At 41.8% G+C, this 18,772-nt stretch overlaps 1 protein-coding gene across 1 annotated transcript in view; it reads right to left on the bottom strand.

Annotated features, from left to right (window-relative positions):
- eif3s10 (eukaryotic translation initiation factor 3, subunit 10 (theta)) overlaps window positions 1-10,650 on the bottom strand; it is a 66,809-nt gene extending 56,159 nt beyond the window's left edge. The window contains exons 1-3 of the mRNA XM_063072063.1: window positions 10,510-10,650; window positions 2,566-2,756; window positions 677-813 (exon numbers count right to left, since the gene is read on the bottom strand). Of these exons, the coding sequence (XP_062928133.1) occupies window positions 677-813; window positions 2,566-2,756; window positions 10,510-10,558 (377 nt within the window). The 5' untranslated portion in view covers window positions 10,559-10,650. The remainder of the gene's footprint in view (window positions 1-676; window positions 814-2,565; window positions 2,757-10,509) is intronic.
- Window positions 10,651-18,772: the final 8,122 nt, after the last annotated feature.

An 18,772-nucleotide genomic window follows, 5' to 3' on the forward strand; every position in this document is an offset into this window, starting at 1 on the left:
CACTAAGAACTCTTGCACAGCAGTTAAATGCAATAGTACTACCAAACAAATTTCAATTATTTTGTGAGTACTTGTGATTGTGATCTGCTTCCCATCAAAGCATGATATCATCAAGTTATCAATGCAGAACTGTACCTGGGAACTTTGTAATTGTTTGAAATATTTGTGCAGCAATCACAAAGATAGTTATCAATTACAAACAGGAGAAAATCTGCAGATGCTGGAAATCCAAGCAACACACAAAATGATGGAGGAATTCAGCAGGCCAGGTGGCATCTATGGAAAAAAAGAGTACAGTGGATATTTTGGACCGAGGCCCCCCAAAGGGCCTTAGCCCGAAACGTCAAGCATACTCTTTTCCATAGACGCTGCCTGGCCTGCTGAGTTTCTTCAGCACTTTGCGTGTGGTACAAAGAGTTATAGGTATTTCACCTCGCTACCAATTCAAATTACAGTGGATTCCGGTTAACTGGGCCCTCAGTTTACACATTCTTGTTTATGCAACTGAACAATAATGCCACAGTGGAAATGGTTGCAAATTTTTTGAGGAATTAGTCCATGTTTACAAGATCTGTGTTCAGCAACACTACAAAAGACTCATACATGGTGAACTATCACATGTATGAATTATCTTACACTGCAAATAACTTGTGTCCAATCCTTAAATTTTGCTTACCTTTCTGGCGTTTGAATATTGTCCAAGTCCTCAATATCAAGTACCATTTGTTGAGATTCCCCTTTGGCAGCTTCAGTTTTATCCTCAGCTAATTTTAGATAAGCCCTAACCACATCTTCCAAAGATTTGATATTCACCTGTAAAAATCAAATGAAACAGGCAATATTATTGAATGTTCTAATGGAGGAGCAAAACCTAGATCACAAAATAGTCAATCAGAATACATATTCATGTTTGGATTATTATATCCACAGAATGGTTCCTGGACAGAAGTACATTATATTAACATTTCATTTAAACATCCTCTAAATCTGCTTTCACCGCATATGGCACAAACACTTCAGCACATTAATTTATGAAATTTCTTTTTCATACACATTCCTGACTTTCAAATCTTGCTAATCCTTCACTGCTAAGATTCTGGAGCTCTCTCCCTAAATGGAACCATCAATTTGGCTCTGTACCAACTCAACAGCTATTCAGGATAAGTGCAAAAATAATTTTAACATTAACTCCTGATCTCAGAGAAAGTTTTAAACCACTATGGTTAAATACTAGTCCTAGGTGTTTGGCATTTCTCTATCAATACAAGTAGCTAGAAAAAAAAAACAAACACCCATATCAATGCCAGATCTGCCTTATTAGAACTGATTATTTGAAACCATTAAGCACCCTCACCAACCACACTTGCCCTCTTCTCATTACTACCATCAGGGAGGAGGTACTAGGAGCTTGAAGATCCACTCTCAATATTTCAGGAACAGCTCTTCTCTTCTGCCATCAGATTTCTGAATGTTCCATTAATACTACTACCTTGATATTCCTCTTTTGCAACATTTACTTTTTATTGCAACTTATAATTTGTCTTGCAGTGTACTACTGTCACAATACTAATTCAATGTTTATAAAAACATAAAAAACCTACAGCACAATATAGGCCCTTCAGCCCACAAAGCTGAGCCGAACATGTCCTTACCTGAGAAACTACCTAGGGTAACCCATAGCCCTCCATTTTTATGAGCTCTATGTACCAGTCCAGGAGTCTCTAAAAAGACCCTATCGTATCTGCCTCCACTACCATCACCAGCAACCCATTCCACGCACTCACCACTCTCCGTGTAAAAAACTTACCCCTGATATCTGCTCTGTACCTACTTCCAAGCACCCTTAAAACTGTGCCCTCTTGTGCTAACCATTTCAGCCCTGGGAAAAAGCCTCTGACTATCCACACGATCAATGCCTCTCATCATCTTATACACCTCTATCAGATCTCCTCTCATCCTCCGTCACCCCAAGGAAAAAAGGTCGAGTTCTCATAAGGCATGCTCCCCAATCCAGGTAACATCCTTGTGGTATGTGATAATAAAATCTGATTCAGAGGACACAGCTTCAGAATAAAGGGACATCCTTTAGTTTTATTTAGATGAGGAGGAAATTATTCAGCCAGAAGTGGTGAATCTACAGAATTCATTACCACAGGGGTCTGCTGAGCTCAAGTTATTGGGTGTGTAAGGCAGAAATTAATAGATTCATGACTGGTCAAGGGTTTAAGGGTTACAGGGAGGAAGGTGAATGGAGTTAGAAACTAAGCAGCCATAACTGAATGGCTGAGAAGAAAAGATGGGCTAAATGGCTTAAAACCCCCTTATATCTTGTAGTCCTACAAAAAGTTTGTAGAAATAAATAAATAAAATATGCAACAAGTGGAACAATCATTGACAAGCATAGTTAGACAATCCATACTCCTGAATACAACTAAGCATGAAAAATTTGTCTGAAATTCATTCTGCTGACTTCCAAAATACAAAGAACATTAGATGTTTCTGTTAATGATCCTTAATACTGACGAGCTTAATATTCATGCAAGTTATTCTAGAAATGTAGCATACCTGCTGGCAGATATTCTTGTACTGATACAATCCTTCTTTTGCGAGGTGGCTCTTCCGAAGATCCACACACAACTCCAGGTATTTGAGCATAATAGGTTCATGTATTTTCTGCCATGTTCGATGTTTTTTACTCTTAATGACATCATACAACACATCAAGAGCAGGTTGCTTCTTGCCAACCTCCAAGAATTCTGCAATTTAGAGGCAAAGATTTGATTAGGAGGCAGTGATCACAATATGATAGAATTCACCCTGCAGTTGAGAGGGTGAAGATAGAAGCTTGATATCAGTATTAGTGGAGTAAGGGAAATTACAGAGGCACAAGTGAAGAAATGGCCAAAGTTGATTAGAAAAGGACACAAGCAGGATGATGGCAGAACAGCAATGGCTGGAATTTCTGGGGGCAATTTGGAAGGTACATGATAGATCCATCCCAAAGATAAAGCATTTTAAAAGGAGGATGAGGCAACCTTAGCTGACAAGAGAAGTCGAAGTCAATATAGAAGCCAAAGAAAGGGCATATAATAGAGCAAAGATCAGTGGGAAGTTTAGAGAATTTGAAAGCTTTTAAAAAACAGAACATAACTAAAAAAAAGCCATAAGGAGGGAAAAGATGAAACTTAAGGCAAGCTAGCCAATAATATCAAAGAGAATACCAAATGGTTTTTCAAATATATAGAGGTGAGTGTAGATACTAGACCACTGGAAAATTACACTGGAGAGGTAGTAATTAGGGACAAGGAAATGGCGGACAAACTTAGTAAGTATTTTGTGCCAGTCTTCATTATGGAAGATACTAACAGTATGCCAGAAATTTGATGGTAGGAGGCAGAAGTGAGTGTCATTGCTCTTATTAAGGAGATGGTGCTTGGGAGTCGAAAGGTAAATAAGTTACCTGTATCAGATGGACCTCAGAGTTCTGAAAGGTATCTGAAGTAAAGATCTTTCAAAAATCACTAGATTCTGAAATGGTTCTGGAAGACTGGAAAATTGTAAATGTCACTCCACTATTTAAGAAGGGAGGGAGGCAGATTAAAGGAACTAAAAGGCCAGTTATCCCGAATTCAGGGTTGGGGAAATTATTATTACAGACGTGGTTTCAAGGTACTTAGAGGCATGTGATAAAATAGACCAAAGTCAGCATGGTTTCCTTAAGGGGAAATCTTGTCTAATAAATCTGTTGGAATACTTTGAGGAAAGAGATTCTTGGGGAGTGCCCAGAGGAGGCTCACAAGGATGATTCCAGGAATGAAGGAGTTAAAACATGAGAAACGTTTGGCAGCTTTGGACCTGTACTCACTGCAATTTAAAACATGGGAGGATCTCTTTGAAACCTAAGGAATGTTGAATTGACTAGATAAGGTGGATGTGGGGAGGATGTTTCCTATGGTGGGGATATCTAGAACCAGAGGGCACAGCCTCAAAATTGAGGGGTGATCTTTCAGAACAGAGATAAGGAAGAACGTTTTTTAGCCAGAGTAGTGAGTCTATGGAATGCTCTGCCACAGACTACAGTGGAGGCCAAATCCATGGTTATACTTAAAGCAGAAGTTGATTGCCCTAATTGGTCAGGGTATCAAAGGATATGGCAAGAAGGCAGGTGTATGGGGTTTAGTGAGATCTGGATCAGCCATGATGGAATAACAGAGTAGATTCGATGGGCTAAATAGCCTAATTCTATTACGGCTTATGGTCTAAACAACAACCAGGATAGACGAAGGTGTCAGTGGATATTGATTTACTTGGACTTTCAGATGGCCTTTAACAAGGTGCCACACGAGGGTGCTAAACAAGATCAAGAGCCCATGGTATTACAGGAAAGTTATTAGCATGGATGGAAGATTGGCTGACTAGCAGAAGGCAAAGAGTCAGAATGAAAGAGGCCGATTCTGGTTGGCTGCCAGTGACCGGTGGTGTTCTGCAGGGATCAGTATCCAGACTGTTTCTTTTCATGTTATATATCAATGGTTTGGAGGACAATTGATAGCTTTGGGGTCAACGTTTCAGGTGATACAAAGATAGGAAGCAGGGACTCTGCAGAAGGACTTGGAAAGATTGGGAGAATGGGCAAAGAAGTGGCAGATGGAATACAGTTATGCACTTTGGCAGGAGGAATAAAGGCACAGACCATTTACTAAATGGGAAGAAAATTCAAAAAATCAGAGGTGCAAAGGGACTTGGGAGAATCATGCAGGATTCCATAAAGGTTATTCCACGTTGAGTCAGTGGTAAGGAAAGCAAATACAATGTTAGTATTCATTTTGAGAAGACTAGAATATAAGAGTAAGAATGTGATGCTGATATTTTATAAGACTTCGTTCACAATACTCCCAAGTTGGGCCGGCAAAGATTTTATATATTTATTGAGAGACAGCGCAGAATAGGCCTTCCCTGCCACGCCACCCATCAACCCCCAATTTAACCCAAGCCCAATCATGGGACAATTTACAATGACCAATTAACCTATGAACCGTTACGTCTTTGGAATGCGGGTGGAAATTGGAGCAACTGGAAAAACCCATACAATCCACGAAGAGGATGTACAAACTCCTTACAGAGGACGCCGGGATCAAACTCAGATTTCTGAAATTGTGTCATGCTAACCACTGCACTACTCTGGTGTCCCAATCTAACAAAAAATGTGTGGCATTGGAGAGGGTCCAGAGGAGGCTCATGAGAATGATTCTGGGAATGAAAGTGTTACCGTATGAGAAGCATTTGATGGCTTCGAGCCTCACTGAAAATGTTGATCTCATTGAAACTTGTGAATATTAAAAGGCCTAGAGAAAGTGGATGCATCCTGAAATGGGTCAGCATACAGCCAGAAGGAAAAAGCTCAAAATTTAGAACAAAGACGAGGAGAAATGTCTTTAGCCAGAGGGTGGTGAATCTGTGGAATTCACTGCCACGGACGGCTGTTGGAGGCCAAACCATTGGGTATATTTAAAGCAGAGGTTGATAGGTTCTTGGTTAGACAGGGTGTCAAAAGTTACAAGGAGAAGGCAGGAGAATGGGGTTGAGAGGGATAGTAAACCAGCCATGATTGAATGGCAGAGCAGACTCGACGGGCTGAGTAGTCCAATTCTGCCCCCATGTCTTAAGGTCTAAATAATTAAACACTGCTATATTGCAAGCTTAATGTAACAACAATCCATTTTAAACAATTAGATGTTCAGTAATAAAATCTTCCCTTTGAGATTTATTCAAAACAATCAACACATTATGTAAAAATTCACCCATTTAATTTTTATATCAATGTTAACTTGAAAAGTTTGTACTTTCCCCATGGAGATAATTATATAATCAAAGTCCCACAAAAATAGCTTACAAGCTCTAAGTAAGATGCAAGTTGGAGTTACATCTGTACCCCAGAAAAGGGACACTGTCTAAATGCGTGCTAACGAGATCCTCTTGCTCCAGACCCACTTGGATTTGCCAAAGGGTCCATAATCTCTATTTCCAGTTCCACAAGAATGTTGATTCAAATACGAATATAACATTTGCCATCAATACTACCAGATGACTATGCTGACACCAAAGCTTTAGCTATCACCTGTATCTTCTAACCTCAATTCCTTCAAAAACACTCTTTGTAAAGAAGCTCCAAATTTCTTTATAACAATTGTCAAAAGAGTAAAGAATGTTGCAGTCCTTGGAAAAAATACCCTTATATCAAGGTTGTGAGCAGTCTGTTTCTGCCTCAGGTGACAATTGCACAAGGTTCAGAAATGGGGAGAACAATAGAGTACGCAGTAAGGGTCAAGGACAATAACAAGTTTTTCCAATTTCAGCCTGATGAAATAGCACAGCACTTCCAACGTTTTATTTTATTGTTTTATTTATGACTGCAACTTCAAACTCCCAACAGCCTATCTTTAGTTCTACCATTTACCATAATACTTCAGCTGCTGCTGATTTGGAAATTTGCTCCGTATATCCCCAACAAACCACTTACTCTTGTATTATAGAAACATAGAAAATAGGTGCAGGAGTAGGCCATTCGGCCCTTCGAGCCTGCACCGCCATTCAGTATGATCATGGCTGATCATCCAACTCAGAACCCTATACCAGCCTTCCCTCCATACCCCCTGATCTCTTTAGCCACAAGGGCCATATCTAACTCCCTCTTAAATATAGCCAATGAACTGGCCTCAACTGTTTCCTGTGACAGAGAATGCCACAGATTCACCACTGTCTGTGTGAAGAAGTTTTTCCTAAACTCGGTTAAAAGATTTCCCCATTATCCTCAAACTGTGACCCCTCGTTCTGGACTTCCCCAACATCGAGAACAATCTTCCCGCATCTAGCCTGTCCAATCCCTTTAGGATTTTATACGTTTATGTCACCCACTCAAATGACCCTTCTTCACCTTTGTTCTTCCAAGCAAGAAGAGAGATGTGCGTAGTCGGCGCACAAAATCATTATCCATTAACACCAGGTATGGCTGAATTGTTATTGGATGGTGCAAGCTGTGATACTATAGCAAACAAGTTTCTTTCCATCATACCTGTACTTGTACCTCAATGTACTTGTGTACACGTCAACTTGGCTTGAATTTTGATAAATTACATGCAAACCTATCCTTCGCCAATTTATATTCTGACAATTTGACACAGTATTCTATCGGAAGTCAATTTTGATCCCTTGACCCAAACTAAATGCAGTGTTCCAAACAAGCGTCAGAACAACATGCTGTACAATGGAACTTAGTTTTCTGCCTTTGCTATGCAAAGTCAATCACTGCTGCAAACAAAAGTAAAGCCCAGTATTCTATTAGCCAATAATTAGTTTTTAAAAGTCCAGAAAATGCTGGAATATGCAAATCCATCAATCTATCACAAGAATTAACCGTTATGTCAGATGTTGCTTGAGCTGAATATTTGACTTTTTTTTCACTTGACCTCCAACATCTGTATTTTTTTTAACCCTGTAATTATCTTAATGTGCCACACAAGTTCCCTCTGACCTATCTTATCTCTCCCCTTCAGCAGATTTTGAATTGAATTGACTTTATTTCTTACATTCTTCACGTGTCAGGGGTTAAGCTTTTTTTCAAATGCAGAGAGTGGTGAGGGTGGGGAATGGGCTCTGGCAATGGTGGAGAAGGCAGATACAATAGGGTCTTTTAAGAGACTCCTGGATAGGTACATGGAGCTTAGAATAATAGAGGGCTATGGGTAACCCTAGGTAATTTCTAAAGTAAGGACATGTTTGGCACAGCATTGTGGGCCAATGGGCCTGTATTGTGCTGTAGGTTTTCTATGTTTCTGTACATGAGGAGCAGAAATCTTTGTTACATCTGTCTAAATGTGCAACCATAGTAAGTTATAATAATTTATAATAAATAGAACAATCAATGTAATATAGAGTACACTCAAATCAGCATGAGTTAATCAGTCTGGTGGCCTGGTGGAAGAAGCTGTCCCGGAGTCTGTTGGTTTTGGCTTTTATGCTGCGGTACAATTTCCCAGATGGTAGCAGCTGGAATAGATAGTGGTTGGGGTAACTCGGGTCGCCAATGATCCCTCCAGCCCTTTTTACACACTTGTCCTTGTAAATGTCCTGAATAATGGGAAGTTCACAACTGCAGATGCGCTGGGCTGTCCGCACCACTCTCTGCAGAGTCCTGTGATTAAGGGAGGTACAGTTCCTACACCAGGCAATGATGCAGCCAGTCAGGATTCTTTCAAATGTGCCCCTGTGGAAAGTTCTTAGGATCTGGGGCCCACACCAATTTCCTCAACCAACTCAGGTGAAATAAGCACTGTTGTGCCTTTTTCACCATACAGTTGGTGTGTACAGACGTGAGGTCCTCCGTGATGTGGATGCCGAGGAACTTAACAGCTATTTACCTCCTCAACCCTCTTGCACTCATTTCCATCTGAAATCATTCACTCACTTATGTGAGCCACTTCCTGGATTACCAATTCCACAATCTGACCACTCCTCAATACTTTACTTAAAATACGACAATTTATTGTGAGGTTGCTACCAATCCTTTAGTCAATCATTATTGTAGAATCTTATTATCTTGCTTACAAACTCCTTTACCCCTATTATTGACACCCTTAGTTTTAAAAGTGTGGTCCACATAATGCATCTTTCAGGAATTCACACAGATTCTCATTTGGACAATTCACAAAGCATGATTGTCAATAATCCTACCACAGTAGATTCCACTTAGTTAATTAGAAATGGTGACTCAAGTGGTCCGTACAATTTTTTGGTAGCATCTACTACAGCTTATCAAATTTATAATTTATCCCTTCTTTTATTTTAGATAAGCGCACAGATCTTTCTCCCTCCATTCATTACAAATTATATTTTCAATTAATATTCCTAGGATACTCAAAACCTGTAGGGAGCATTCTGACTGGTTGCATCACTGCCCGGAATGAGGTCCCAATGTGTACGACTGAAAGAGGCTGCACTGAATTCTAGACACAGCCAGCTCCATCACAACCAGAGGACATTTTCAAAGGTGGTGCTTCAAGAAGGTGTTATCCATCATTAAGGGCCCCCCAACATCCACAACATGCCTTCTTCTCGTTACCACAATCAGGTGGTGGTACAGGAGCCTGAAGACCCAAAATTAATGTCTTAGTAACACAGCTTCTTCCACTCCAAGGTTTCTGGATGATCTGTGAACACCACCTCACTATTCCTCTTTTGTACTATTTACCTTTGTAACATAATAATTTTAAGGTACTGCTGCAAAACAAATTTAACATGTCAGTTACATATATCCCAACCAATGAGCACATTTACGTGAAAGGTTACCGAAGAAAAGCAGCATCCATTATCAAAGATCCTCACCACCTAAGCTATGCCCTTTTCTTGCTGCTGCCTCTGTGCCTCAGGACTTGCACCACCAGGTTCAAGTTACTACCCCTCAACCATCAAGCTCTTGAACAAAAGAGGATAACTACGCTTTTTAAGGACTCCAATCTTATTTCATGCTTGTTATTTACTTAAATCTGCATTTGCATAGTATGTTGTCACTGACACTGTTTACAGTTACTGTTCTATAGATTTGCTAAGTATGCCTGCAAAAAAAATCTCAGGGATGTATGCGGTGACATGTATGTATTCTGATAATAAATTTTACTTTGACTTTAACAATAAACCTTATTCAATTTCTTAAAAATCTACTCAGAATAAGCAATTCAATCACAGATGCAACACTAAGTGCAACAAAAAAATTGACAAGGATGTTCAAAGGAAAACCTATGTAAAAGCCAAATCGTACAGGAGGAAAAGCAACAGTTAGAGGGGCTCGCCAAATATTGCTTGAGAATGGAATTTAACGCAGGCCATTCCAACTGCAGCAATACCAACCTTCATATGGTTCAAACAAACCCTCTACTCCTAACAAGCCATCCCCATTCACAACCAAATCAGAAAAAAAACGTATCCAATTAATCCCAAGTACCAAAAGGAACATCCACATGAACCCAGTTTCAAAAACACACCAAAAATAAAGGACCAGAATGATTCTACTAAACGTGAACACGTACATTCAAGGACCAGGAAATTTTATAAAATGCAGAATTCTTCCTTGCATCCAGAGAACTCACAAACATAAGCAAACTCCAGATATCAAATGTTAAATTAATGTTTAAGAAATTTATATTTAAGATCAGATTGCTTCGAAGGGCGAAAAGGAAATTCTCCCTCTTACATGACGTATCAACCATTTTAAGCAGACGTCTGATCTTTAAATACACAGATTTCACATATACATAAAAATGTATAAATAAATACAGCTTATAAAGTGGGTTATTGAACTAAGGAGGCACCGTTGAGGTTGGAGGGCCCAGGTAACGTGTGCATGGGCGAGGCCACACCACAGGCCTGCAGCCCAGCGACACCGTGGCCATATGGCAAGGCCTGCGCCCGAATGAGTCCCGATTCCTTTCCCTCTCCATCCTCTCCCTGGCTCACCGTTAGCCCGCTTGAGGGCATTCTCCGGTCTCTGGAAATAAGCCGGCATGTTTTCAGGCTCTGCACTCTCCTTCTCCCGACTCCCCGAACCGGCCGCTTCAAAATGGAGCCCGCCGGCGCCACGTGATACCGCGCCCGCGCCTCCTAGCGCTGTGCCCGGAGTGCGGGAGCGCGCCCTGCGACTAGGCGGCAGCAGCGACAGCAGGATCCGGAAGTGCCTGCTTTCTTACAGTACCAGAATAATAATGAAAAGATATGGGGAGTGGGACTGAACATTGAACAGTACAGGCCCTTCGGCCCACAATGTTGTGCTGACTCTCAAACCCTGCCTCCCATATAACCCCCCACCTTAAATTCCTCCATATACCTGTCTAGTAGTCTCTTAAACTTCACTAGTGTATCTGCCTCCACCACTGACTCAGGCAGTGCATTCCATGCACCAACCACTCTGAGTAAAAAACCTTCCTCTAATATCCCCCTTGAATTTCCAAACCCTTACTTTAAAGCCTTGACCTCTTGTATTGAGCAGTGGTGCCTGGGGAAGAGGCGCTGGCTATCCACTCTATTCCTCTTAATATCTTGTATACCTCTATCATGTCTCCTCTCATCCTCCTTCTCTCCAAAGGGTAAAGCCCCAGCTCCCTTAATCTCTGATCATAATCCATACTCTCTAAACCAGGCAGCATCCTGGCAAATCTCCACTGCACCCTTTCCAGTGCTTCCACATCCTTCCTATAGCGAGGCGACCAGAACTTGTCACAGTACTCCAACTGTGGCCAAACCAGAGTTTTATAGAGCTGCATCATTACCTCGCGACTCTTAAACTCTATCCCTCGATTCATGAAAGCCAACACACCATGAGCTTTCATAACTACCCTATCTACCTGTGAGGCAACTTTCAGGGATCTGTGGACATGTACCCCTAGATCCCGCTGCTCCTCCACATTACCAAGTATCCTGCCATTTACTTTGTGCTCTGCCTTGGAGTTTGTCCTTCCAAAGTGTACCACCTCACACTTCTCCGGGTTGAACTCCATCTGCCACTTCTCAGCCCACTTCTGCGTCCTATCAATGTCTCTCTGCAATCTTCGACAATCCTCTACACTATCTACAACACCACAAACCTTTGTGTCCTCTGAAAACTTGCCAACCCTCCCTTCTACCCCCAAATCCAGGTCGTTAATAACAATCACGAAAAGCAGAGGTCCCAGAACAGATCCTTGTGGGACACCACTAGTCACGACCCTCCAATCCGAATGTACTCCCTCCACCACAACCCCCTGCCTTCTGCAGGCAAGACAATTCTGAATCACCTGGCCAAACTTCCCTGGATCCCATGCCTTCTGACTTTCTGAATAAGCCTATCGTGTGGAGCCTTGTCAAATGCCTTACTAAAATCCATACAGATCACATCCACTCCACTACCCTCATCTATATGCCTGGTCATCTCCTCAAAGAACTCTATCAGGCTTGTTAGACATGATCTGCCCTTTACAAAGCCATGCTGACTGTCCCTGATCAGACCATGATTCTCTAAATGCCCATAGATCCTATCTCTAAGAATCTTTTCCAACAACTTTCCCACCACAGATGTAAGGCTCAATGGTCTATAATTGCCTGGACTATGCCTACTACCTTTTTTGAACAAGGGGACAACATTCGCCTCCCTCCAATCCTCCGGTACCGTCCCCATAGACAACGAGGACATAAAGATCATAGCCAGGGGCTCAGCGATCTCTTCCCTCGCCTCGTGGAGCAGCCTGGGGAATATTCCGTCAGGCCCCAGGGACTTATCCGTCCTAATGTATTTTAACAACTCTAACACCTCCTCTCCCTTAATATCAACATGCTCCAGAACATCAACCTCATTCATATTGTCCTCACCGTCATCAAGTTCCCTCTCATTGGTGAATACCAAAGAGGACCTCGCTCACTTCCACAGCCTCCAGGCACATCTTCCCACCTTTATCTCTAATCGGTCCTACCTTCACTCCTGTCATCCTTTTGTTCTTCACATAATTGAAGAATGCCTTGGGGTTTTCCTTTACCCTACTCGCCAACGCATTCTCATGCCCCCTTCTTGCTCTTCTCAGCCCCTTCTTAAACTCTTTTCTTGCTTCCCTATATTCCTCAATAGACCCATCTGATCCTTGCTTCCTAAACCTCATGTATGCTGCCTTCTTCCACCTGACTAGATTTTCCACCTCACTTGTCACCCATGGTTCCTTCACCCTACCGTTCTTTATCTTCCTCACTGGGACAAATTTATCCCTAGCATTCTGCAAGAGATCCCTAAACATCGACCGCATGTCCATAGTACATGTCCTTGCAAAAGCATCATCTCAATTCACACCCGCAAGTTCTAGCCTTATAGCCTCATAATTTGCCCTTCCCCAATTAAAAATTTTCCTGTCCTCTCTGATTCTGTCCTTTTCCAGGATAATGCTAAAGGCCAGCGAGCGGTGGTCACTGTCCCCCAGATGCTCACCCACTGGGAGATCTGTGACCTGACCTGGTTCATTACCTAATACTAGATCTAGTATGGCATTCCCCCTAGTCGGCCTGTCAACATACTGTGACAGGAATCCATCCTGGACACACTGAACAAACTCTGCCCCGTCCAAACCCCTGGAACAAATCAGGTGCCAATCAATATTAGGGAAGTTAAAGTCACCCATGATAACAACCCTGTTATTTTTGCACCTTTCCAAAATCTGCCTCCCAATCTGCTCCTCTGTATCTCTGCTGCTACCAGGGGGCCTATAGAATACTCCCAATAGAGTTACTGCTCCCTTCCTGTTCCTGACTTCCACCCATACTGACTCAAAAGAAGATCCTGCCACATTACCCACCCTTTCTGTAGCTGTAATAGTATCCCACCCCAGTAATGCCACCCCTCCTCCCCTTCCCCCCCTCTCTATCCCTCTCAAAGCACTGAAATCCAGGAATATTGAGAATCCATTCCTGTCCTGGTGCCAGCCAAGTCTCTGTAATGGCCACTACATCATAATTCCATGTATGTATCCAAGCTCTCAGTTCATCACCTTTGTTCCTGATGCTTTTTGCATTGAAGTACACACACTTTAGCCCTTCTACCTTTACACCCTTTATTCTGCTTCTCTTTCCTCAAAGCATTTCTATATGTTAGATCTGGCTTTACTCCATGAACTTCTTTCATTGCTCTATCGCTCTGGGTCCCATCCCCCTTACATATTAGTTTAAACCCTCCCGAACCATGCTAGGAGGGGGAAAAATGACTGAGTGACAGAGCAGACTCGATGGGCCAAATGGTCTAATTCTATTCCTATGTCTTATGGTATTATATATTCATGCACCAGAACTGTGCAAGGTGGATAATTTCATTAACAGCAAAGGGTGAGTGGTACTATTTGTGAGGATCTGTACATTGATGCAGTCAAGAAGAAGGCACTCCAAACTTTGTTTGGATTTTGAGATTTGGTATGATAGAGAGCTTAGCAACACTGTATCAAGCACTGACCATGGGTCCATGGTGCAGAAAGGAAAGAGAGAGAAGAAGGGAGTCATAGTGATAGGGGACTCGATAGTGAGAGGAACAGACAGGAGATTCTGTGAATGTGAACAGGACACCCGGATGGTATGTTGCCTCCCATTTGCCAGGGTCAAACGTATCTCAGATCGCATCCACAACATTTTGGAGAGGGAGGGAGAGCACCCAGATGTCTTGGTACATATTGGTACCAATGACATAGGAAGGAAAAGCAAAGAGGCCCTGAAAGGAGAATTTAGAGAGCTGGGTAGAAAGCTGAGAAGCAGGACATCCCAGGTAGTAGTTTCTGGATTGTTGCCTGTGCCATGCGCCAATGAAAGTAGAAACAGGATGATTTAGCAGAAACATGAGGAATTCTGCAGATGCTGGAAATTCAAGCAACACACATAAAAGTTACTGGTGAACGCAGCAGGCCAGGCAGCATCTCTAGGAAGAGGTACAGTCAACGTTTCGGGCCAAGAGCCATCGTCAGGACTAACTGAAAGAAGAGCTAGTAAGAGATTTGAAAGTGGGAGGGGGAGGGGGAGGGGGAGATCCAAAATGACAGGAGAAGACAGGAGGGGGAGGGATGGAGCCAAGAGCTGGACAGGTGATTGGCAAAAGGGATATGGACAGGTGATTGGCAAAAGGGATATTGGAAAATCAGCTGAGAATATTGGAAAAATATTGGCTGAGAAACTGGTGCAGGAGACAGGGTTTCAGGTTCTTGGATAATTGGGATCTCCTCTGGGGGAGTTATGACCTGTTTAAAAGTGACGGGTTGTACCTGAACCCAAGGGGATCAATATTCTTGCAGGCAGGCTTGTTAGAGCTATTGTGGAGGGTTTAAACTAACTTGGCATTGAATTCAACTCAGGATAGGAAGAATGTTAAAAAAGTAAAAATAGCATGCAGTCAGATTGTCAAGAAGGGCAGACAGGTGATAGGACTTCGTTGCAGCCAACAGGCTGAGTATCAAAACATTAGGGATGCAGAGTCAGAAAGGATAGCAAATACGGTACTCAAGGTGTTGTATCTAAATGCGTGTAGTATAAGAAATAAAGTGGATGATCTTGTTGCAATTTCACAGATTGAGGACATCGTTGAATCGTGGCTGAAGGATGGTTGTAATTCGGAGCTGAATGTTCAAGGTTACACGTTATATTGGAGGGATAGGAAGGCAAGCAGAGGGGGTGGTGTGTCTCTACTGGCGAAGAATGGCATCAAATCAGTAGAAAGATGTGACATAGGATCAGAAGATGTTGAATCCTTGTGGGTTGAGTTAAGAAACTACAAGGGTAAAAGGACATTGATGGCAGTTTTATACAGGCCTTCCAACAGAGGCTGGGATGTTACAACAGGCAATAGAAAAGGCAAGTCAAAAGGGCAATGTTATTGTAGTCATGGGAGATTTTAAGGTCAATTGGGAACATCAGGTTGGTAATGGATCTCAAGAGAGTGAGTTTGTTGAATGTCTAAGAGATGGCTTTTTAGAGCAGTTTGTCGTTGAGTTTATTAGAGGATCAGCCATACTGGATTGGGTGTTATGTAATGAAGCAGAGGTGATTAGGGAGCTTAAGGTAAAAGACCCCTTAGGAACCAGTGATCACAATATGATTTCCTTCAGGGAAAATCCTGCCTGATGAACCTGTTGGAATTCTTTGAGGAGATTACAAATAGGATAGATAAGAGGATGCAGTGGATGTTGTATATTTGGATTTTCAGAAGACCTTTGACAAGGTGCCATACTTGAGGCTGCTTACCAACTTAAGAGCCCGTGGTATTACAGGAAAGTTACTAACATGGTTAGAGCATTGGCTCATTGGTCGGAGGCAGTGAGTGGGAATAAAAGAATCCTTTTCTGGTTGACTGCCAGTGACTAGTGGTGTTCCACAGGGTTCGGTGTTGGGACCAGTTCTTTTTATGCTGTTTATAAATGATTTAGATGATGGAATAGATTGCTTTGTTGCCAAGTTTGCAGGTAATACAAAGATTAATGGAAGGGCAGGTAGTGTTGAAGAAACAAGTAGGAACTGGGGTTGAGGAGGAGATAGAAAAGAAGGATTAGCCATGATTGAATGGCGAAGCAGACTCAATGGGCCAGATGGCCTAATTCTGCCCCCATGTCTTATGGTCTATGACAACAACCTCAATGCCAGCAAAACAAAAGAGCTGGTCACTGACTTCAGAAAAGGGGTCTGTGGAGGACATCTTTAGGCAGTGGTGCCTCATTAAGGTGGCATGCATTATTAAGGACCCTCACCATCCAATTCATGCCCCTTTCTTGTTAATGCCATCAAGGAGGAGATACAGGAGCCTGAACACCAATCGTCTATGTTTTAGGATCAAGCTTCTTCCCCTCTGCCATCAGATTTCTGGATGTTTCATGAACACTACTTCACTATTCATTTTTGCACTATTAATTTTTGAATTTTTGTATATAATGCTTATATAATGTACACTTTGCACTGATCTAATGTACATAATGATTTGTATATAATGCTTATATAATGTATATGTCTTGCACGGATCAAAACAAATTTCATGACATATGTTAATGATAATGAACCTGATTCTGATTCTAACCAAAACAGTCTCTTGCTTTGAAAGAGACAAGTGGTTTGTACAGTACTGTGTACTTTAGGCACATAATTACAGCCATGGTGCCTAAAACTTCTCAAGTACTCTTTATCCTATACTTTCTCTCTTTTGAATGATATGTTGAACAACACTTTTTTTGTTGCTGCAAGAGAATGTGAAAGTGCCGTGACACCAGTTTTGAGGGTCAAGCTCGTGTTTGTCATGCAATCAATATTACAGAAGCAATTTATTCTGATCTCGTTATGTTGGTGTGCAAGTTGGGCACTGTGCTTTCTTTATTTCAACATAGCTAATATTCAAAATTATAGTGATATCTGATGTCTGGAATGTATTTCAATATGTATATAAATATGTATATAATATATACTTCAAAATATATAATTATTTGCTTCCAACATTGCCTGCAACTTCAGCCATTTTGCTCCTACAATTCAGAAATTCTTATACAATGCTTCTGACTTCACTTCCAACAGGATAATTCTTCGAACATTCTTTTAGTTGTACTTCTCCTTAATTTATCTCATTCAATTTGATATGATTTGATATATGTGGGGATGGCACGGTGGTGTCTGAAAAGAGAATGCTGTCCAAGTTGCATGCCATCTTGGACAATGTCTCCCATCCACTACATAATGTACTGGGTGGGCACAAGAGTACATTCAGCCAGAGACTCATTCCACCGAGATGCAACACAGAGCGTCATAGGAAGTCATTCCTGCCTGTGGCCATCAAACTTTACAACTCCTCCCTTGGAGGGTCAGACACCCTGAGCCAATAGGCTCGTCCTGGACTTATTTCATAATTTACTGACATAATTTACATATTACTATTTAACTACTTATGGTTTTATTACTATTTATTGTTTATGGTGCAACTATAACGAAAACCAATTTCCCACGGGATCAATAAAGTATGACTATGACTATAGTAAAAATTTTAATTGCACTTTTAATGACTGATGCTTAAACAGGTGTGATAAGCTTTATAAGGAATAATGACACTTTCATTTAATAAAAATTATACTGTATGGAGGAATTTAAACTAGAATTGCTGGGGGGGGGGGGCGGGGCAGAGCGGAATGGGAACCAGAATGCTGGAACAGTTAGTGGAGAGATTGTGGAGGCAGATGTTGGTAAGACCTCAGACAAAATTAGGAATCAAAAGGTTGAGCACTGATGTGACAAAATCAAAAGGGGTGAACACAGACTGAAGGAGTAGTATCTGAATGCACGTGGATACGTAACAAGGTAGATAAACTTGCAGGACAGATGCCGATTGGCAGGTATGATGTCAGAGACATCACTGAATCATGGCTGAAAGATTATAGCTGAGAGTGTAATGTCTAAGGAATCACATTTTATTGAAAGGACAGGCAGGAAGGCAGAAGGGCTGCTGTTGCACTGTTGATAAAAATGAAATCAAATCATTAGAAGGAGATGACACAGGATTGGAAAGTGTTGTGGATAGAGCTAAGGAACAGCAAAGGTAAAAACACCCTGATGAGAGTTGTATACAGAGCCCCAAACAGTAGTAAGCATGTGGCTTACAAATTACACAATGGGAGATAGAAAATGCATGCCAAAAGAGCATTATATTCTCTATAATGCTCTTATATATACATTCTTTTTCTCTCTCTCCTTTTTCTCCCTCTGTCCCTCTCACTATATTCCTTGCCCATCCTCTGGGCTTCCCCCCTCCCCCTTTTTTTCTCCCAAGGCCTCCCGTCCCATTATCCTAACTTATCCCTTTTGCCAATCAACTGTCCAGCTCTTGGCTCCATCCCTCCCCCTCCTGTCTTCGCCTATCATTTTGGATCTCCCCCTCCCCCTCCCACTTTCAAATCTCTTACTAGCTCTTCTTTCAGTTAGTCCTGACGAAGGGTCTCGGCCTGAAATGTCGACTGTACCTCTTCCTAGAGATGCTGCCTGGCCTGCTGTGTTCACCAGCAACTTTTATGTGTGTTGCTTGAAATTCCAGCATCTGCAGATTTCCTCGTGTTTGCATAGATAAGGGAGTGGCTGATTGGCAGGAGGCAAAGAGCGTGAAGAGATCTGCAGTATACTAGACATTCAAGAGTGTCAGGGAAGTGAAATTTGTGCAGTGAAAATTACGACTGAGAAGGTGCTCAGGAAAATTAATGGTCTGAGGGTGGAT

This window comes from Mobula hypostoma, chromosome 19, assembly GCF_963921235.1.
Source record: "Mobula hypostoma chromosome 19, sMobHyp1.1, whole genome shotgun sequence".
In the NCBI taxonomy this organism is placed as follows: domain Eukaryota; kingdom Metazoa; phylum Chordata; class Chondrichthyes; order Myliobatiformes; family Myliobatidae; genus Mobula; species Mobula hypostoma.